Source organism: Sphaeramia orbicularis, chromosome 4 (assembly GCF_902148855.1).
Source record: "Sphaeramia orbicularis chromosome 4, fSphaOr1.1, whole genome shotgun sequence".
In the NCBI taxonomy this organism is placed as follows: domain Eukaryota; kingdom Metazoa; phylum Chordata; class Actinopteri; order Kurtiformes; family Apogonidae; genus Sphaeramia; species Sphaeramia orbicularis.
In genome coordinates, this window is record NC_043960.1 from 53,786,452 (window position 1) to 53,809,793 (window position 23,342).

At 35.5% G+C, this 23,342-nt stretch overlaps 1 protein-coding gene across 1 annotated transcript in view; it reads left to right on the forward strand.

Annotated features, from left to right (window-relative positions):
- The first annotated feature begins 1,430 nt into the window (after nt 1–1,430).
- vtg3 (vitellogenin 3, phosvitinless) overlaps nt 1,431–23,342 on the forward strand; it is a 39,398-nt gene continuing 17,486 nt past the window's right edge. The window contains exons 1-19 of the mRNA XM_030131627.1: nt 1,431–1,470; nt 1,692–1,712; nt 2,472–2,623; nt 4,427–4,678; nt 4,766–4,927; nt 7,874–8,019; nt 8,100–8,259; nt 11,248–11,405; nt 14,696–14,861; nt 14,945–15,064; nt 16,624–16,842; nt 18,711–18,928; nt 19,010–19,107; nt 19,948–20,072; nt 20,167–20,268; nt 20,365–20,484; nt 20,570–20,744; nt 20,866–20,941; nt 21,859–22,044. Of these exons, the coding sequence (XP_029987487.1) occupies nt 1,431–1,470; nt 1,692–1,712; nt 2,472–2,623; nt 4,427–4,678; nt 4,766–4,927; nt 7,874–8,019; nt 8,100–8,259; nt 11,248–11,405; nt 14,696–14,861; nt 14,945–15,064; nt 16,624–16,842; nt 18,711–18,928; nt 19,010–19,107; nt 19,948–20,072; nt 20,167–20,268; nt 20,365–20,484; nt 20,570–20,744; nt 20,866–20,941; nt 21,859–22,044 (2,696 nt within the window). The remainder of the gene's footprint in view (nt 1,471–1,691; nt 1,713–2,471; nt 2,624–4,426; nt 4,679–4,765; nt 4,928–7,873; nt 8,020–8,099; nt 8,260–11,247; nt 11,406–14,695; nt 14,862–14,944; nt 15,065–16,623; nt 16,843–18,710; nt 18,929–19,009; nt 19,108–19,947; nt 20,073–20,166; nt 20,269–20,364; nt 20,485–20,569; nt 20,745–20,865; nt 20,942–21,858; nt 22,045–23,342) is intronic.

Consider the following 23,342-nt stretch of genomic DNA (forward strand, 5'->3'; position numbering starts at 1 on the left):
ATGTGGAGCTCATTTTTGATATTTAAAAAATGGTACGAAGGGCAATTTTTGAAGGTTACAACCGTTAAGTAAGTAATAAGTAAATAATTTATTTTTGACTCTACATTAAATCACCATTAACTTGGTTGGTTAAGTTTTCTATTTTTCTGGTTTAGTTACACTTTTTTATGTTTTTGCTTGTTTGTTTGGTTGTATGTATTGTCGTGTTTTTTCTTTTTCTTATATTGAATGCTGGGTAGCTGAATTTGTTCTGTAGGACAGGCATTAATAGAAGCATTCTGCTTCTGCCTGGGCCTGTTCAGTCACTAACCTGTTGGTAATGTTTGTAGTGTGGACACTGGTTACCTCCTCCAGGAGGTATTGTGATGACTTTGCTTTGTTTGTTTGTTTGTTTGTTTGTTTGTTTGTTGGCAAGATAACTCAAGAAGTTATGGATGGATTTTCATGACATTTTCAGGAAATGTTGATACTGGCACAAGGAACAAATGATTAAGTTTTGGCGGTGATCGGGGGGGGGGGGGGGGGTCTGCACTCTCCGAGTGCTTTTCTTGTGTTTTCATTGGGGTTTGTTTGTCTGTTAGCAAGATAACTCAAAAAGTTATGGATAGATTTGGATGAAATTCTCAGGAAATGTTGATACTGACACAAGGAACAAATGATGAACTTTTGGTGGTGATCAGGGTGGGGTGGGGGGGTGATCTGTGCTCTCAGAGTGCTTTTCTAGTTTCTGCATGTAAAGTACCCCCTCAAAGTGGAAGATGTGTTTAACTGCTGTGATCATACCGACAGTCTTAATATCTTAAATACGATCACTGGGGAATGTGTGTTCTTTTGTATAGTTGGTTCAGTTTTTGGTAAATCAGATGTTTTGTCCTGTTATGTTTTGGTTTGTACGGCGGTCTCACTGTAGTTTTTACTTTTTGAACCCTATCTCTCATGTTTTTTTGTTTTTTTTTTCTTTTTGGGTGACACTGACCTGGCTTAGCTTGCAAGATTTATCGTCTCCCTAATGCTATGAGACTGTAACCCTGTAATTGTGTGTGTGTGTGTGGGGGGGGGGGGGATCTGCCTTGGCGGAGGTCTGCGCTCTCCGAGTGCTTTTCTAGTTGTATTATGTGATGACTGAATAAAGAATTTCATCATCTAGTAACATAAAGTTACAAACTATATCAGATCAACTTATTTTCAGAATAAAGTCATGTGTTTCACAATCACAGAGGCTTCATTTGCTTTTTTATTAGACCAAACACTTTATGTAACTTTTATATCGGTGTTTGTTGACGGTCATGTCGTTCTGACAATGTCAGCGGTCAGCATGGCTCTGGGGCAGACGGGAGGTGTTTACTTTAAAGGCAACAGGATGACCAAAGGACAACGCCCATGGGTGTATATATAGAAGTGAAGTGAACAGTAGTGTCCTCACCTTCACCATGAGGGCACTCATCCTCTGCTGCCTTGTGGCCCTGACCAGTAAGTGTTCATAGGCTGATGCGGACAATTTGACTTGTAAAAACGGTAGTTTCAGGTCCTGGTTGCATATTGTTTCTGTGACTTTTTGAAACAATGTGATAATTGTTTACATTTGGCAAAAAAAGACAATTTGCTCAAAGTTTCTTGTATACTTAGGTTATTGCTGTTGTTATTATTAATACACTTTCAGGACTGACTATGTTTGGTTTTTATTCTCACAGCGTGTCAGACCAGCCGCTATGGTAAGTTTGGTTACTTGCACAAAATTAAAACATCAAAAATAATCTTCATCATTTATATTACTTTTATATTTTGAAAATTCTACCCTTTCGTACAATATATCTCTAATTTGCACAAATGTAGATTGCAAACTATTTATATTTTTTTCTAAATATACGTCTCTATCTTAATGTGTTATTGACATTTATTAATTATTTGCATGTTATTATTATGACAACAAAGCCTATTCTATTCTATTCTATTCTATTATTATTATTATTATTATTATTATTATTATTATTATCATTATTATTATTATAAGTCTTGCTACCGTTTGATTGGGGATTAAAGGGGAGGGATTAAATGAGTCAGACTTCCTCTCACTCATTTTCCAATATGTGAATGAAGTCATATTTTGTTTTCATGTATATGTTTAACTTTTCTTGTTTTCTTTCAATCCATTTCAAAAAACTAAAGTAGGATTATTTTGTTTGTTTGTTGCATATTTGAAATAAACTGACGCGAATCGTTACAATTGAAGTTTCATATTGAAAACGATTTATTTTGCCAGAAAAAAAGAATATAGACACTGAAAATGGTTAAAGTATGTGAATATAACTACATTTCTCACTGGGGATCAATAAAGTTCATCTGTATCTCTTAAAATAATAATAATAATAATAATAATAATAATAATAATAATAATAATAATAATAATAATAATAATCTTCATCAAATATTGTGTAATTATCTGAACATTATGGGAACAAAATCCGTTTCAGATCTCATCCTGAATCCCAGTAAAACCTATGAGTACCAGTATGAGGGGACTGTGAACTTTGGCCTCGGCGATCCCAGGTTCGTTGAGTCTGGTGTGAAAATGGTGTGCAAGGTCAAGATCGCAGGTGTTTCCGACCACACATTTTCTCTTCAGGTAAAGATGCTAAAAGCCATTCGGTTACCATTTAACCCTTTCATGCATGAATTATGAGAACCTTAATCAAGATTTTTTTCCTGAGTGTTTTTATTCCTCTTTACGAATGAAAAAAATATATGACTGAAATTTTTTTATGAACCTGTTTTTCATAGAGTTGCAAAAATGTCCACTCAGCTGGACACCATGCATTTAATTTTTGAATCAAAGAAACATGTATTGACTGACATACTATGTGAAAACTAGGGAATAATTTTTTTTTTTTTTAACCTGTCTTGTCCAGCATCCTAACAGCAGAATGGTAGTCTGCCTGCCTTTTTCTGCTGAACAAATTTGCTTTGCCAAGGGAAACTTCAATGAGGCTCCCCTTGATATTCTACTGTCTTTATTATGAGTTTTGCTGAATCACATTTCAATGCCGGACCAGACAACAAAACATGTATTTACTGACATACTGTGTGAAAACTATGATTTTTTTTTTTTAAACCCTTTCATGCACAGTGGTCACTCCAGTGGACAGTTCTTCTCCAGCTGTTTTCTTGTATATTCATGAGTTTGGTTGTTTTAGTTCCATATCAGCCAACACAGTGGACACTAATGCACCATCCCATAATACACTGACATTCATACAATTATTGTAACGTTGCTGTTCATGATAAACCTGATCTGCAGTAACATGTTTGAGTGTAAATCAGTCGCTAATTGTTGTTAGACTGTAATTAACAGTTTTCTAAAAATATATATATATATTTTTTTTTTTTTTTTTTTTTTTTTTGCATATCCTCCTGAGACCCTGAAATGCCTTTTGTCCTCTGTAAGGGAAAAAAGTTTGACAGTTTAACTTAAAAAATGCTGTACATTACAAAGGACATTCCATTAAAAAGTCAATCAATAAATAAAATTTATTTTTTAAAATGTATCTGACGAAACTGTTGCATTATGCACTTTCCAATCAAGACAATTTTTTCATGTAAAAAAGCTAAAACTGTCAAATTCCTGGGTCTCAGAAGGATTTTATCTCCATGACATGAGTAATAACTAATATTAGAGTACGATCAAATGTGAGAAAATGTTAGTGATTTAGCAATTAGAGGCATTAAAAATGTTTTTATTTCATAGTTTTCACACAGTTTATCACTTTCTGTTGATGAGTTATAGATACACATTTCTTTGCTTCAGAAATTAAATACATGGTGTCCAGCTGAGTGGACATTTTTGTAACTCCATGAAAAATAGGTTCATAAAAAAAAAAAAATCATTTGCATTATTTTTTTCATGCCTAAAGAGGAATAAAAACACTCAAGAAAAAAATATTGACTAAGGTTCTCATAATTCATGCATGAAAGGGTTAAATGCTGCTAATCTGATGTTTTGTCATTTGAACATAGTCTAATACTAGTTATTACTCACTTTATGGAGATAATATGCAAAAAAAATGGTTTAAAAAAACTGTTAGTTATAGTCTAATAATAATAAAAAGCAATTGATTTACACTCAAACATGTTACTGCAGATCAGGTTTACAAAGAACAGCAAAATTACAGTAATTGTATGAATATCAGCTGATTTGCAACTAAATTAATACAATCCATAAATATACAAGAGAACAGCTGTAGTATAGCTGTCCACTGGAGTGACCACTATGCATGAAAGGGTTAATATCTGAACAGCTGAAAGGTAAAGTCGAAGCAGTGGCCTTAGTTGTTTTATGTCTAATGGATAAAGCACAACAGACTAATACACAGATACACTTCATAATAACACACTCTAAACTGGAACTCTTGTTTCATTCTTGGGTTCATAGGTTTCAGATTTGAGCTATGAGGAGTTCAACGGCATCCAGGGTAGGGACAGATTTATCAAATCAGCTGGAATCACCAACCTGATCACCGCCCAGCTCGCCAAGCCCTTCATGTTTGACTACGCTGGTGGACACGTCAACAACATCTACGCTTCAGCCGATGTATCTGAAACTGTTGTCAACATCATAAGAGGGATACTCAGTTTCTTCCAAGTCACTGTTAAGACTACGGAGAAGATCTACGACCTTGAAGAGGTAAGTCATCACTGACCGACAGCTCTTCCCATTCTGCCCTTCTCTTCATAAAGCAACACCACAGATTCAAACTAAATTCCATTTTAGATTGGCATCCATGGCAAGTGTCAGAGTAACTACGCTGTTGAAGAAGACACGAAGACAACGGAGTACAGAATCACTCAGGTCGTCGATGTCAGTAACTGTCGGGAGAAAGCAGCCCTCTTCACTGGAATAGCTACAGCTGTGCTCGACGACGTTTCCAAACAGGTCTGTTCATCTATCGAGACGACAAAAATAACATCTACACTGTAAAAAAAAATCTGTAATTTCACAGAATTTTCACTGTTTATTTTACAGATTTTTCCTGTATTTTCAAGATACAGGAAAATATCAATGAAGTGACAAAAACAGACTGTGATTTTACGCATCAAATGTAAAATAACACGAAAAAACTGTAACTGTGAAAAACCATAAAATTTCCATTTTTTAAAAGAATTTTTTTCTTTTTTCACAGAAAAATACAGTTAAAATACATTTGCAAATGTATCGTAATTTCACAAATATTTCTTCTATGAGATTACATTGTTAATTTAAAGTTTAATACTGTAAAAAATAAATAAATTAAATAAAGTGAGGTAAAATTACTGACAATTAACCGTAAAAGAAGTATTTGTTCGGTAAGTTTAACAAGACTTGTTTGTTAATTGACAAATATCTCGTGTAATTACAGGAGGTTTCACAACAAAAATGTTGAATAAATGTATTTTTGTGAATGTATAACATGTATAAGCACTGATAAACTGTCCAAATACAGTTTTTATCAGTGGATCGTACAACTGAGTCTCACTGAAAAGTATTTATATATATATTTGTAGGTAATTTGATTGTTTTAATACATGAAAATATTCTTTATTAAAAATTAAAAAGCAAAAAAAATATGCAAAATTTCATGTAAAGTTAGGGCAAAAAAACTGTATTTTAATTATGGAAAATTACAATATTTTTATGAGATGGTTATTTTCCATTATTTAACAGTATTTTTTCAGCACCCCTGCTGCCGGAATATTACCGTTTTTTTATGTTTTTGTTTTTTTTTTTTGTTTTTTTTTACAGTGTAATTCCCCCATTTTGAATTAACCCTGTAAAGCCTGAACCATTAAATTATTCACCGACTATTCCAGTTCTTTGAAACTGGAGTTTTTACTGGTCCTACTGAACAACTCAAAATTTTACAAATATCAGTTTCCATGTATGATTTAAATTTTGTATCATATTTGATACATCAGGTCTCAGTGCTCAAATATTATTATTTTTGAACAAAGAAAAACATAATATAACGCAAACATGTCTAACAAATTGGATTTTTTTTTTCTAAATGGTCCCAGTTCTTCCTTCTTCCTCATTAATGACAGTCTTGTAGTGTCACTGGAAAGGCCTCTGGTGAACGAATGAATGAATGAATGTTTTTTTATTATTGTGTCTTGCATAAAAAAAAAAAAAAACATGCCCAGCCCTTACATGGGCTTACAAGACACCAAAACCACAAACTAGAAATCAAATGCCAGAAAAAAGACACAATAGACATGAACAAAACAAAGCACTGACCTATTTAAACAAACACATCAGCCACGTTTTCCAGGCGTTACAAACAAATGATGCTAATTTAAATACATTTGAACTAAACAACCATTTCATCTTGTCATCATCAGTGCTCCAGAACATATCAGGATTTCAGATAAACATGTCATCAAACAAAGAGGCTCTCAGTTCATCATACAGAGCAGAGGTGTCAAACTCATTTTAGTTCAGTTCCACATTCAGCTAGATTTAATCTGAAGTGGGCCGAACCAGTAAAATAATAACATAATAATATATAACTAATGTCAACTCCAAACTTTTCTCTATGTTTTACAGCGAAAAAAATAAAACTACATAATGAAAATGTTTATATTTACAAACTATCCTTTAATACAATGTGAATAACATGAACAAACGTTGTAATTTTAACACTATTCTGCCCCAGTTTATCATTTCTACATGTACATTATAACTTACAGATCACAGTGGGTCTACAGATAAACACAATATTTAGTAACAGGTGGAATATTATTAAAACTGCACTTCTCTGAAGACATTTCAGGTGGTTCATATTTGTTCAGGTTATTGTGACATTATATTTTGTTTTAGTGTAAATACATGAAAACATTCACACTTACAAAGAGAAAAATTGGAGTTGTGAGTGTTTATAGGTTATCATGAGACTGAATTGGTCTGAATGTGGAATCTGAACTCAAATGTTTGTTAATATCTTAGTGTAATTTTTGCATTTCACAAATTCATCCCAGGGGCCGGACTGGACCTTTTGGTGGGCTGGATTTGGCCCCCGGGCCGCATGTTTAACACCTGTGATATAGAGGACAATACAAAAGAAAATGTGAATGTGTGTGTGAATGAACTCCTCCCCCTGGTGGATTATCTGTGTATTGCATGTATCTAATTGTCAGGTTTTTCAAGGAAAAAAAATATCACACTGATTACACTGGGTTACAAAAAAATGTTTTTTGCAAGTTGTCTAGGTTTTTTCAACTGAATTAGGACCATTTTGCACCGCTAAATCCAAAAATGACATCTGTTTTTCTCAATCAGGTCAGGTTTTTTTGCTAATTTGATTTTGAAAAATTTGATCTTCTCACAAAATATAATAATGAATACCAAAATAAGATTGGTAAGCACACTTTATGAAACTTGTGACTTGATTCCTGTTAGGTACAATGGTGTATTCACCGCAGATGTAGCAGAATACGTCAGGCTTATTTTTGCAAGATCTTCTAGTCCAAGCCATTTCATTCACCTGTAATATTAAAAAAAACATTAATCATAAATTGGCAAAAGTAAAATCTTCAGAACTTGTTTATTGCAAGAAATATGAAAGAATTTTGTATCATATGATGTGAAAATGCCCATAAATGTAAGCAAAAATGTTAAAAAGCCAATATGTAGCATAGTTCAGAAAGTTGACCTGATTGAGCAAAATGAATGTGATTTTTGGATTCAGCACACCAAAATGATCCTAAATCAGCTCAAAAAACTTAAACAATAAATTTGTTGTTGACCAGTGTTATGTCAAAGGCTTCAAAACTCATGTATCAAATATGATACGTTTGGCGTTATAGGGTTAAACAGCCCAAACTCTTTTTGCATCCTTCTATCTAGAGAGGCGAGTCCATCTTCTCAACAGTCAGATACATTTACAACATCAAGCCAGAACATGGAGGACACGTCACCAGAGCTGAAGCCCTGGAGCAAGAATTCTTCACTCCCTTCAACGTGATGGGCGGCAACTTCAGAATGAAATCAAAGTACGATGAATATGAAAATAAGTCTGCTCATATTCAACATCAGTCTGAACATGAACCGCTTTCAATGTCGTGTTCTTCAGGAAGGAAATCGTGTTGGTTAGTGTGGTTCAGAGCGCAGCTAGAGGAGCCGTGGGAGGTCAAGATTCGATGGAAAGCAGAGGCAACATTGTTTTCAAGTTTGGCAATGTAGGAACCAACGTCCCCATCATGATGAAGAAGGTGAACGACCCTGTACAAGAGGTAATGATGTACTACTGCTGCGGAACGTTTCCACAGTCAGCCATGTTGTTTACACCCATAGCATATGCATAGGTCGACCTTACCTCGATATATGATATTAACCAGTGTGGTGCAAGTTACTTCCAAACTGTAGTCCATTACAGATTACTTGTTACTGTTATTTCAAAGTAGTTTCTTACCTTATGTTGAAGAAAAATCACAAAACGTGGTTCAAAGTTTGCTGCGATGAGTGTAGGTTTATTTAGTGTTCTGGAGCACGGCGAGAGTACCGATGCAGACAGTATTTATACAGTTACTTCAAAGCAGTCAACAGAAAACAAAAGACAAACAAAGTAATAAAGAAAAAGGGGTTGTACTTCAGAAAGGAGACAAGAGAATTTACATTCAAGGGAAAGGGGAGGAGGGGGGGGGGGGTTTCACACCAAGGGAAGAGAGGGTAAGTCTCTCAGACCTGATGGAGGCATCTTAATATTTTATCATAACATCACTGGTTAATGCTAAACAGGTTAGGTCGGCAGGGAACATGAAACAAAAGGGTGCCGTCTATGTTCTCAAATCACAAATTTTCTTCCTCACTTACAATATTACTGTCTCAAAATTGTAATGCGTTCCATGACTCCTGTATTACTTTTGAAATTCAAGTTTTTATTGAAGTTTTCAAAGGTTTGGTACATGGCAAACTTTATATGTTTCTCCATACAAGAACAGGTAGTATATAATTAACAATTAACTCTGGTAACAGACTCGACATACTCTTTATCTCATAAACATAAAAGATCAAAAATTTAATTAATTAATTAATTAATTAATTAATTAATAAAAGACAGGCAGCAGATACAAAAGAAGGTGGATACATAATAATATCAATTAATAATTATCTGTATACACACACACACACACCTGTGCATGCATTCATACATTCATACATGCAGACCTATCTACCTTTATGTAATCCCAAAACGTGTCGCAGAGGGTCACCCCCTCCCCTCTGTCATCTCTGTTGGGTTTCTGTAAATTGGCTTAGAGTCTGGTTTTGACCAACTCTATATATAAAGTGTCATGACATAACTTTTTTGTTGTGATCTGGCGCTATATAAATAAAATTTGATTGACTGAGAGATTTGATTGGTTTTCCCCTGTAAATCGCTTTGGAAAAAAGCGTCTGCCAAATGCATGAACATAAACATAAACACTTAATCTACTAAACACAGATTCATAGGATGCACTTTCAGTCATTGCACAGACCCATTCTTTCATCTGTGCAGTTTCTGATGTTTTCCAATGTCTTAGAATGATTCGACAAGCTGTTGTTGCACCCACTGAAATTACCCAAAAGTTACATGTGGTTATACTGGGTAACTGAGATTTATCCCCCAGTAAACAGAGCTCTGGGTTTGAGGAGATTTCTGCTTCGAGCCAGTTACTTAAAATATTTAGAATTTGAGTCCAGAAGGGTCTGATTAAAACACATTCCCACATACAATGAAGCACAGTTCCAGTTTTCTCTTGGCATTTCCAACATAAATCATCAGCCAATAGTTTCTTCCTATACAATCTAGATGGTGTGTAATAGTATCTATGCCATCTATTATATTGTGTAGGTTTACCCCTTGCCTCTCTCACATATTTACCACAATCAGCCACAATTATTGCCCATTTATCACTTTCAATCTCTCCACCAAGGTCCCTCTGCCAAATCATCTTTAACTGGTATTACTGTATAACTGTGTTACTTTTGCGTTACATACAGCCTCACCTCATACAACAGACAGGAGGGCCTTTGGACGCATACATTTGTTCCCTTTAGTACGTGTGAACTGATAGCTCAGTAAGTAATGTTATAGTCTACGATGTTCGAATCCCAGCAGAAACGCTTGCATTTTTTAAAACATTATACATGTTCAAACAGGGGGCGGGGCCAAGGATGCTGATAGATAAATCTGCAATTGATGAAGAATTTTAACTAGTCCTAGAAACGTTAGCTGACCTTGTCATTGCTGACCACAGGGGTCATGCTAATGCTAACGAGCTTCTGTAAAGCAGGGTTAGGGTTAGTAATGAGCATACGTCCATGTGGACAATGGACTGTCTTCTGCCGTCTTCACCCATTGGCTGAACACCAACAGGAAATAGAACTTTACTGACGCATTTTTAATTCCTTAAGGTCTCTCCATCTTGCTGTTCTTTTGTTTTTGTTTTTTCATTTGAGTGATTAAATTATGGTTAAAAAGTCTGTTGTAACACAAGTGCAACTGAACATGTACTGATTAAAAAGAAAGAAAAGACAAATAATAATAATAATTTAAAATATAAATATCTAAGAAAAAAAAAATCAGAGAGTAAATTCAGTCCATTTTAAAGAATTCTTTATAAATTGTCAGAGTGTTTGTGCTTTTCATGTTAAAGATAAATTCCAGTGATTTAATATATTTTTCAAATTCAATCATAAAGACTTTAAATTTTGGGCGTGTTTTGGCATATTTACTTTTGTGTGTGTGAAATTTTCCAAAATGAAACGATCAAATTTATAATAAATTCAAAATTACTTATGTCAGTTTATGAAGCTGATCATTAGCTCACCCATCCCTGTTTGGACTTCAGTCATTCTCAGCATTGGTCTTAACGTGCTCATTTCTAGTCCTTAAGAGCCAACATGGCGTCAGTTTTACAGGTGATCACATGGTCCCTCCATCCACTTCTTATGGTCCTACATGAAAGTTACAACACATTCACCTGTGACTTCATGAAGGTCTCTGTTGAATATCATCTTGTTTGTATGTGTGAACAACCAAGAAACGACTGCATGGATATTACCATCTGGGTGCAAAATATAATATATACCAAAAAAAAAAAAGACATAATTAGTGTCACTTATTTACCAACAATAAAAGAATAATGACTTGACTCTTCTACTACTATTATATTTTCATTTTGATAGATTCAGATGACATGCAGTATTTTATATCTATCTTCTATGTATTTTTACAGGCCGTGGATTTGATTGAACGTCTGGCTCAAGTGCATCTTAAACAGGTCGACAATGCAAATACTGAGCAGGTCATCAGACTGTATCAGCTTATGCGAATGGTCCCTATTGAGGGAATGAAGGCAATGTGGAATAGGTTTAAAGAACAACGAGAGAAAAGGTGAGTACGACCAACAGGTGACTATCGCTGTGTAAATCAAATTAAACGTAATTATATAAGAAATTTACAAAATGGCACAGATCTTTAGCAACCCTAATAACAGAAGTCGCTTTTCCATTGACCCTCAAATTGCGTGAATATAACTTTCGCATAAAAATTTAACTAATGGAAAAAGGACAATTTCGCCAAAACTCTCGTTTTTGGATGAAAGGTTTTTGTGCTTGCAAGAGGTGGTTTTTCAGGCATAGCGAAATTGGTATACAGCGATCCCTTGCCAATTCGCACTTTAAGTTCCGCGGTTTTAGTTATTCGCAGATTTTTTTTGGAGTCTAATGTAAGTGTTATTTTATATAAAAATGTTAAAAGAGAGAGAGAGAGAGAGAGCGAGCGAGAGAGAAAATGTAGAAATGTCAGTTCATGCATGCCCATGTACGTGTGTTTGCGTGTGTTGATGCTCGAGACCAAAGAGAGAGAGAGAGAGAGAGAGAGAGAGAGAACTAATTCGTTTCTTGTGCGTATGAGAGGAAAAGAGAGCTGGGAGTAGATGTGCGTGTGTTCGTGTGTACGTATACGATGGATAAGCGTCACGAGTGAAGAGAGGAGAGAGTACGTATCAGCTGTTAGTAGGTATGCACATGTGTGTGTTTTGTTTACTTATTCATAAAATATATTTATTTATATGTAATTTCTTTTATGTAATTTATACATGTAGTACGTATTATCATTTGTATACATGTACATTAAATTTATGTATATATTTTTGTGCATGTACATGTACATATCCGACTGACATTTTCTTGTGTTATTAATCATTCTTTTCTTTCAGATGTTTTACAGTACGTACATGTACATGTATCCGATCTATATATATATGCATGTATACATGTACTAATCATTGTTTTCTTTTATAAATATCTCATTTATTTCATAATTATTACATTTGCAGTACTTATATACTATTTATAGATACATACATGTACCTAGGTGTAGGATAGGCTCGGGGGGCTCCGGCTCCAGTTCGCGGATTTTCGATTTTCGCGGGGGGCGCTGGTCCCCATTAACCGCGAAAAATAAAGGATCACTGTATTGTGTAAGACTTCGATGGAAAAAAACTTTTTGTGCAACTAGAGTCACTTGAACAAAAAAAAAAAAAAAAAGGTTGATGGATGTTACAACAAGAGAAGAAGAAGAGTTTAACCCTTTCATGGACAGTGGTCACTACGGTGGACAGTTCTTCTACAGCTGTTCTCTTGTATATTCATGGGTTTTGTTGTTTTAGTTGCATATCAGCCAACACAATACACAATACACTGCAATTGATAACATTACTGTAATTTGGCTGTTCTTGATAAACCTGATCTGCACAAACATGTTTAAGTATTTTTTTATATATTTTTTGTATTATCTCCATGAAGTGAGTAATAGCTAGTATTAGAGTATGACCCCTAAGGGTTAAAATGAGAGAAAACATCAGATTAGCTGCAATAAAATTATTTTTATTTCATAGATTTCACACAGCAAGTCAGTTTTTGATATTGCGTTTTAAATACATGTTTCTTTGCTTCCAAATTAAACACATGGTGGACATTTTTGTAACTCAATGAAAAATAGGTTCGTTTAAAAAAAATTCAATTGCATTGTTTTTTTGTTCAGGCCTAAAGAGGAATAAAAACAGAAAAAAAAATGTGACTAAGGTTCTCATAATTCGTGCATGAAAGGGTTAAAACAAACATGGCGCAGTATGTGTGGACACACCAGGAAACCCAATCATTTTTTAATTTAGTACGGGATAGAGGGGTAACCAGCATTCTAGATTCAAAACAACAGATAATTATTTTGGAGTTCAAAAAAAATCTGCATTAACGTGAGATTTCAAAAAATATTCCAAGGCATACTGTAGGATTTGTGTAAAAATAAAATGCCTTTATTATTCTATGGCAATCATTTGGCTGTATTTTAAATGACTGACCATGGGGTAATAAAGGTGTTTTATTTTTACACAAATCCTACAGTATGCCTTGGAATATTTTTTGAAATCTCACATGTTAAAGCAGATTTTTTTTGATTCCAAATAGTCAGACACAGTACAAGTTTCCAAAGAGCACCTGTGGATAATCACCAAGAAGACCCAGCAGCACTTCCACTGTGTTAGTTTAGACAACAGATAATTATGTTCATGTTTATGGAATGACTTCTCGTGACATCTCATGATAATAAATAAACAAATCATCGCATTTGTGATTTAATGGAAAAACCGAATTTACGCACTTCTGTTTTTTTGACATTTAGTAAATATTGCTAAATTTTTGCGCAAATGGAAAAGTGACGAATGACTTTACTTCAAAAGAAAGACTTTAGAACCACTGAAAAAAGGAATTAGAATTGGAAGTGAAACTCGTAAAAGCCAAATTGAAAGATGATTTGCAAATAGTCCAAAGTACCCTGTCATTTAGTTTAGGGAAAGGCACAGACTGATGCAACTTCATTGATCAATCATTAATTAGAATGTGTAATTTGCTGATAGAGAGGCGATGACTGAAAGACTGACCTCGTTCATTAAGGTTAACCCTTCACTCATCGAAATACTCTGGAATTCTAAATGTCAACCCTAGCGTTATTAGAGGACACAACAAGACTTTATTACTTTAGTGACATTTTTCAAAAAAATTTTTTATTGTTATGTAGAAAATCAAGGAAGTTACCATATTTGGTTCCTTACCCATAAGTGTCAAAAAATTAAAAAAAAAAAAAAAAAAAAAAATAATAATAATAATAATAATAATAATAATAATAATAATACAAGAAGAAAATATAACAAATACAAGAAAAATACACGTAAGGTGGAAAGAACATCACTTTTGTCCCATTAGACCCCCATGTGTGCTGGTACAGACCCCTGTCCACATCCACATGATCCCTTTGAACATCATTCCTTACATTAGTTCCATTACTTCATGGAACCAAACAAAGCAGGTCCACTCACTGTTCCTGCAGAGGTGGACCTTACACACCCTGGAGACCACACTGGACCCTACAGTCCCTGGAGACCGCATTGGACCTCAGATTAGGGACTCACTGTCCTCACTGGAACTGTTACTGTCACTGTCTTGTAATGTGTGTGGAAATGACAAAAAATAGTCACTTGCTCAATAAAGGGTTCGGGCTGCCGTTCACTACCTGAGGTTCAGATTCCACATGTTCTAAATGATCATGTGGTCTCTTTGTTTAACCATTTGTAGCTGTTCTTTAGATTTCAAAGGGTACCTGACTAATCCACTTTCTTTTCTTAGACACTGGTTTTTGATCACAGCTGTTGAAGCCAACAATGACACAATCCTGAAGTTCCTGAAAGAAAGGTTCAATGCCAATGATCTGGAACCATTTGAGGCTCTATTCACTGTTTTATTGACATTTAACCATCTGGAAGCTTCAGCGGAGATGGTTGAGATGGCTAAAGTAAGTTCGATATTTAGGTGTAAGTATGTACACTCTACTTTTATTCCTTCATAATATCAAACATTTTGTGTCTCACATTCCAGGAGTTTCTGGGATTTCCCATTTCTAATGAGTATGTAAGGAACACTGTGGTGATGGCCTATGGTTCTCTGGTGAATAAGCACTGTGCTTATAATACTCCATGTCCAGATGCTGCTGTTCAGGTAATCAAACTAACAAATTTAACAAATTTAACAGCTACTTTTTTCATTTTACAAACATCAGCAAACATCACCATGCATTTAACATGGTGTTTATTGCCCCCCCACCCCCCCAAAGGGGAGGCAAGGGGTTTTTGGTTTGTTTTGTTTCTTTGTTTGTTTGTTTGTTAACACTTTAGCAGCAAAAGTATAGGTTGAATTCATACCAAATTGGGTTTATAGATTGCCTGTGACCCAGAATAGATGTGATTACATTTTGGGAAAAGTAGGTCAAAGTTAAAAATTTTTATGAATTTTGAAAATCTTTTTTTTTTTTTTCCATTTACTTATAATGGGCAAAATTTCAAATGTCTTTAACCTCCTAAGACCCAGGAAATGTCAGCAAAGTACCAGCTTTTTTTGTTTTTTATTAAATAAGTGCCTATATTGGAAACATCATGATGCAACAGTTTTTTCAGATGCTGTTTTTATGGAATGTCCTTTGTGGTGGACAGTTTTCTTCATAGCTGAGTCTTAGGAGGTTAAAACATTAATTTTGTTTCAATTGACTTCAAACTTGGCACATATATAGGCAAGTCATATGCATCACTCTGACATAAAGCTAAGGCATATGTATTTTTTCTCATTTTGGGTAAATTTTTTTCCAATTTTTTTCCCTATCATTTACCTATTAGTGTTGTACTCTGCCATTACAAAGTATAGGGAAATCAGTCAAATAAAAGCATCCATAAATTCATCATTTCTAATAAACTCACTCTGACATTATGACGACATCAGCTTTATCGATGCCAAAATAAGCTACAGTGCATGCAAGGGGCGGGGTTTGTTGTGCCTGGCACCACTTGTTATTTATGACATGTTTGGTTCAAATGTAACCCTAACCCTAGTCCTAACCCTTAAATACATCACCAGTGAATTATAGAATGTTAACAGTTTTTAACTAGTTTTTATAAAATAAAGTAAAAATGCTTTAACAGGGTTCCAACGGGGTCTTAAAATGTCTTAAAAGTCTTAAACTTACAAATCTGCATTTAATACCTTAAAAAAGTCTTTAAAAGGCATTAAATTCGATTTGGCAGGTCTTCAGTCATGTTGTTAAAAATGTGTTTGCTGTATTGTGTTTACATGTGTCTGTTAAATGTCCAAGCTGTAAAGAAAGTAACGTTAGTCGACTCAGTTCAACCATTCAAACCTGATAATTTACATTGAAATTAGGAACCAGTTATCGCTACCTTTGCAGCCCCCAGTGAGAAATGACTGGGAACAGTGGGAATCAAGGCATTGGAGTACATAAATACATTTTCCTAAATTCTAGGAGTCACAAATTTTTTTTGCCAGTATGAAATAGGCTGTGAAACGGGGATTGAATTCTGTTCTAAATACTCTTTAAAAGGTCTTAAAAAGTCTTAAGTTCAACTTGTGTAAACCTGTAGGAACCCTGTTAAACATTTTGTGGTAAAACATGAAAGTCCTCATTTAATGTTACGATTTACTCCACATTTATATTTGTAGTTTGATCAATAATAATAATAATAATTGCATTATGTTGTCATTTGCACTAGCCCCTGTTGGAGATGGCTAACAAGGCTCTGGTGGCCAAGAACAACAAAGACATGGTCCTGGTTCTGAAAGCTCTGGGGAACGCAGGTCATCCAGGAAGCATTAAAACTATCATGAAGTTCCTTCCCGGGGTGGCCGCCAACCCTGTGGATCTGCCGCCCTCGGTGCTCTCTGCTGCCGTGCAGGCTATGAGACTCATCGCTGCCAGGGACCCTCATCATGTAAGAAGCAAATATTATGTACCAGAATTATACGGAATACAGTAGTAGGGATGTGTGATTGCAGAATTCTGAGTTGATACCGATACCAGTATTTATCCCTTCAAGACTCAAACAGCCACCGGCAACTGAAACCATCTACTGATCTAAACTGTTTAATAACCTCTGATCCACTAATCCTATCAATCCATGTAAATAATTGGTGTAAAATACAGTTCTTCATCTTTTCATGGTCATCAGATATGACCCATTTGGGCTCTTCAGAGGCTCCGTAGTTACCATGGAAACACCGTCATCTTCTACAACAGGGGTGTCAAACTCATTTTCTTCCAGGGGCCATATTCAGCCCAATTTAAACTGAAGTGGGCCGGACCAGTAAAATAATAGCATGAATACCACATAAACCAATAATTAATGACAATTCCAAATTGTTTTCGTGCAAAAAAACCCAACAAAACGTTCAGTTATGCCAATGTTTACATTTACAAACTATCCAAACAAAAAGAATATGAATAACCTGAAAGAAACAGAATTTGTTGAGTTATATTAGGACAATTTTATCAATATTATGCCTTGACTTATCATTTATACATATTCACAAAACATTTAATAAAAGGCAGAAAATTGTTAAAATTGCTCTCCAAACCGAGATTTTCCGGCACCACACTAAAAACGCAGAGGTAGGAGAAATCTGTCAGAATTCTGTTCAAGTCATCGGCAAGATGGAGGTAAACACAACAAAAAAGTGCAGCAGTGACGAAAGAAACACACAAATGTATGTATTTTCTTTGTCAACAACTTAATCATTTGATCGACCATTTAATGCCGTTTCAGTGTGTTATAGATCGCATTTTTGCGGTTTGATAGAAAAGATGCCCAAAGCCCACAGAACAGAGACGGTTACAGCTGCTGACAGCATGGGGAGTTCTTTCGCATAGTTGTTACATCTGTTTATCAACGACTGCCGATGACGTAACAGGTCTTGAAGGGTTGTTCCATTTCATAGAAGAATGTTTCAAACTCTACCCCTTGCAACTCTGTTCAGTACCAAGTAGGGGGTAGTGCCAGGTGCAAGGGCCAAGGGGTAGGGGTAAGGGGTGAACTGGGATTGGGCCAGTGTCTCTTGTGCTAAAAAGAGAAGCATCACCATTACCATCATCATCCTCCATCCTACTATATAATGCACGTTCTGTGTCCGTCCGTCTGATCGATGTCCCGATGTTGCAGCACGGGAAGGCGTTTGTACGAGTTTTCCTCAGCCTTCACAGGCCCGATCGCCGTCAAACTCACCAAATGAATAGAATCATTACCTGACTATCTACCAGGGGCAGCCATGGCTCAGGTGGTAGAGCGGGTCGTCCAAATACCAAAGGGCTGGAGGTTCAAATCCCACTCCGTCCATGTGCTGTTGTGTCCTTGGGCAAGACACTTCACCCTCCTTGCCTCCAGTGCCACTCACACTGGTGTATGAATGCGTATGAATGTTTGGTGGGGGCCAGAGGGGCCGTAGGCACAAATTGGCAGCCACGCTTCTGTCAGTCTGCCCCAGGGCAACTGTGGCTACAGATGTAGTTTACCACCACCAGAGGGAGAATGTGAGAGCGAATGAATAATGGATCAATAATGTAAAGCGCTTTGGGTGTCTAGAAAAGTGCTATATAAAATCCAATCCATTATTATTATTATTATTATTATTATTATTATTATTATTATTATTATTATTATTACCAGGCACAATTTTATGTCCATATTCAAATGTTGTGAGGTATGCTGGGCGATTTTAGCCTCTCATGCTATCGTACAATGGCACCACGGGTACAATGCCGCTAGTTCTAGTTATCGACTCTTTACAACAGTAATTGTCCTTTCAGGTGCAAGACATTTCAGTGGAGCTGTTCTTCAATAAGAACCTTTCCAGTGAGATCCGAATGCTGGCCTTCATAATGCTGGTTGACACTAAGCCCTCCATGGCTCTGGTGTCCACAGTGACTACCCACCTGATGGAGGACACGGACCTACATGTTGGTAGCTTTGCATACTCCTATTTATACAGCTTAGCCAAATCCAAAACTCCTGAGAATCACTTCCTGTAAGTATAACTGCACATGTTATGTTATGTTATCATTGGTTTTGTATTCAAACACTGACAGTCCTTCACTCTCTGCTCTAGCTCTACTGCCTGCACCACGGCCATGAAAATCCTGGCCCCTAAATTTGGCCGGCTCGGCTATTATTACAGCAAAGCAGCACGCATGGACGTGTTTAATGGTAGGTTTAACCCTTTCATGCATCGTGTTCACTCCAGTGGACAGTTAATTCTACAGCTGTTCTCTTGTGTATTCACAGGTTTTGTTGTTTTAGTTACAAAATCAGCCAACACAGTGGACACTGATGCACCATTCAATACACTGACATTCAAACCATTACTGTAACTTTGCTGTTCTTGATAAATCTGATCTGCAGTGACATGTTTGACTTTAAATCAATTGTTAATTGTTAGATTGTAATTAAGTTTTTTTTGTTTTTTTTTTAATGTTTGTGGGGGGTTTTGCGTATTATCTCCATGAACTAGGAACATTATTACTGTTATTAATTATTTAAGGAGAAGGAATGGGATTTTATAAGTTATGCTTCTTCTCACTCCTTATCGAATATGTATTGTATGTCTTATGTTTAAGTGTTTTGTTTATTTATTTTCTTCTGTTTTGACATTCATATTCGAAATAAATACATCAATCAATTAAATCAATCAATCAAGTGAGTCATAACTAGTATTAGAGTATGTTAAAATGTGAGAAAACATCAGATTAGTAGCACTAAAAATGTTATTATTTCATTGTATTCATATCACTTTCTGATACTGCATTTTAAATACATGTTTCTGTGCTTCAAGAATAAAATGCATGGTGTAGCCAAGTAGAAATGTTTGTAAATCCATGAAAAAAAAAACCTCAATAGCATTGTTTTTTCATGCCTAATGAGATATAAAAACACTCAAGAAAAGATCTCGACAAAGGTTCTAATAATTCATGCATGAAAGGGTTAAATACGGCTAAGCTCATCTTATTTTCACCACTGAACTGACAGTTTATCATTTTTCCAATGCAGACAAATACCTACTTGGTTTAGCAGCAGAAGGCTTCATGCTCAAAAATGAACCCTACGTTATGCCCAGTGAAATGAGGATGAGAGGAAAACTGTTTTTCATTGGTAGAATTCTGCAGACAATCGAGGTAACGTGTCCTTATACGTACCTGTTGATTTCTTATTTGAATCTTGTGATGTTTGATTAAATTTGATAAACCCCCTTTTCTGTCATTACTAAAGTTTGGTATCCGTAATGAGGGAATTAAGGAACTGTTCGGCAAAGAAATCCCTGGATTTAAAGGAGATTTCAGTTTCGGTGACTTCCTGGCTATTTTAAATATCGTGAGTATCTCAGATGTCAAGTTAAAAATAAATGTACCCATATTTATTTGCTTCCATTATGTTTCTTGGACTGAAAAAGTACACTGATATTTGCAGCTTAAAAAGTGGGAACATTCACCGGACAATAAGCCAATCTTCTCTGCCTCCACACGTTTATCTGGACAAGAATGGTTCTTCACTGACATCAACAAAGACTTCATTCGGAATATTATCAACGTGAGACAAATAATGACATATGAGTACATGAATGATATGTCTACAAAGCCTGTTACATCCTAGTCTTCTGTGATTTTCTTTGCAGATGATCTATTCACCAGGAGAAGGAAACTTGCTTGACATATTTTCAAAGGGGATTTCCTGGCATAAGGCCATGCCACTCTTAATGGCTGACGCTCGTTACATCAAAGCTTCCTGCGTTGGTCTCCCAGTGGAGATTAGCAAATATTATCAAGTACTGAATGGACTTAGTGTTAATGGTAAGAAATCACAATTACAGCAAAGAAAGGCAGTTCAATCACTACTGACAAGTCTTTGAAATATAAACTACTACAATTCAAATGCATGTTTATTTGTTTGTTTGTTTGTTTGTTTGTTTAGCCATGGCTGAAGTAAATCCACCACAGACTGGAATCATGGATTCTGAAGTCTTACTGAAGACAGAGGGGTTCATCGGGTAAGTCCAGCCAAATGTTATATGTCAAGTGTGAATTTTCAAACAAAAAAAAAAAAAAAACAGTTTCCAGAATTGACTTAAAGGTATTTTTTGCTTAAAGCAGGGGTCTCAAGCTCATTTTCTTTCAGGGGCCACATGTAGCCCAATTTGATCTCCAGTGGGCCGGACCAGTAAAATAATAGCATAATAACCTATAAATAATGACAACTCCAAATATTTGTCTTTGTTTTAGTGAAAAAACAAACAAACATTAAATTATGAAAATACTTACTTTTATAAACTATCCAAACACAAAAGATGTGAATAATCTGAAAAAACTGAAATTTCTTAAGAAAAATAAGTGCAGTTTTAACAATATTAAACTTCAACTCATCATTTATACACATGCATTATGGATCAGATCTACAAAGACACTAAACACTGAGGAACAGGCAGAAAATTGTTAAACTTATGCTTAATTTTCTTTAGACATTTCAGGTTGTTCATATTTGTTCAGATTATTCACATTTTATTGTTACAGGATAGTTTGTAAATGTAAATATTTTCATAATTTTATGTTATTTTTTGCACTAAAACAAAGACAAATATTTGAAGTTGTCATTATTTATAGACATAGTGTAATATTTTTTTCACATCAAACCAAGAAGAAAATCTGGAGTCATTCTTTTCTGTCGGTTATTCTGCTGTTATTATTTGACTGTAGATCATATTGGTCTGTCTGTGGAACCTGAACTAAAATGAGTTCCACAGCTTTGACTGTGGAATTTTTGCACTTTGTAAATTCATCCCACGGGCCAAATTGGAACCTTTGGCGGGACGCATTTGGCCCCCGGGCCGCATGTTTGACACCCCTGACTTAAAGCACACAAAATGATTTGGAAATGGTTCTTATTAAACTGGTCTCTTCTTTTTCTTAGTTACACAAAGGATCTTTGGCTTTTCTATGGGATCAACACAAAGCTGTTCCAGTCTGGTGCTGAGCTCAAGGCAAAAAGTCCGATCAGTTTTCCTTGGAAATTTGATGCAACGGTCAACATCAAGGAAAAGAAATATTCACTTGAATTCATCCCATCCAGCAACGAAGTTGAATTCTTTTCATTCAGGTACAGTAAATTTACATGAATTCTAAAATTCTTTCTAACTGAGAAGCATTTCCGAAATAATTCCTACTTTTCCATAACAACGTTTAAAACCACTCATAATATCGTAGCATGTCAGCACTGAAATAGAAAAAGGAAGAAAGGTGCAGTAGAGCTCTGGGTGGTGTTTTGCACATGTAGCAAGACTAGATGTAAAGATAAATGAATCTGATGATACCAAAATTAATTTTTCTAAGTGTCTGGAGTTGCTTTTCCACTGACTCTCAAACTGTGCGAATATAACTTGCACATAAAAATTTGCCTAATGGAAAAAAACGACAATTTCGGCAAAAGTTTTGGAGCTTGCTAGGGGTGGTTTTTCAGGTGTAGCAAAATTGGTATATTGTGCAAAACTGTAATGGAAACACCTTTTTGCGCAACTAGAGTCACTTGAACAAAAAAAACAGATTTTGATGGATGTTACAAGAGAAGAAGAATTTTAAAGCAAACATGGTGTGGTATGTGTGGACACACGAGAAAACCCGATCATTTTTTAATTTAGTACAAGATAGAGGGGTAACGAGCATTCTAGATTCAAAACAACAGAGAAATGCAAACATTTTCCAGGACCTAGAGGGAGCTATGAGGGAAATATGAATATATCTGTAAATCAACGTGATATTTATGTTTGTCGCCATGTTTATGAAGTGACTTCTCCTGACATCTTACGATAATAAGTGATTTAATGGAAAAACTGACATTACACACTTTGGTTTTTTCGACATTTAGTAAATATCAGTAAAGTTTTGCGCAGATGTCCAATGGAAAAGTGACTAGTGTCAAATGTTGTGGTAGATCAGGATCATGGGCAAGCAGGTCTGAAAAATGATTAGTAATTAGAGAACAGTCACATTATAATACACAATCGTTTCTTTCTTTCTTTCTTTCTTTGTACTAAGCTGATTATAAAAGTGACTGTATGTGTGGTAGAGCTCAGAGGCATAGGGGTAAACACTTCCACCTCACAGGTAGACTTTTCCGTGTTCGATTCCCAGTCGTCTTTGGGCCTTTCTCTGTTGTCTGTCTGTTCTCTCCTCCAGTATTTTTCTGTTCTTCTTCAGAGGTGTACCTTGGTTAATGTTCCCGAAATTGCCGTTGACCAGTGCACTGATGAAAACCTGGAGTGAATCCCCTTCAGTGGCAGTTCACTGCTCCTAATGCACTAAATGCTAATGCTAATGCTAATGCTAGGTGTTGGTTTAGGTGTGTATTAGGATGGGTAAAATGCAGATATTTAATATTGACAACAAAGTGAGCCATTC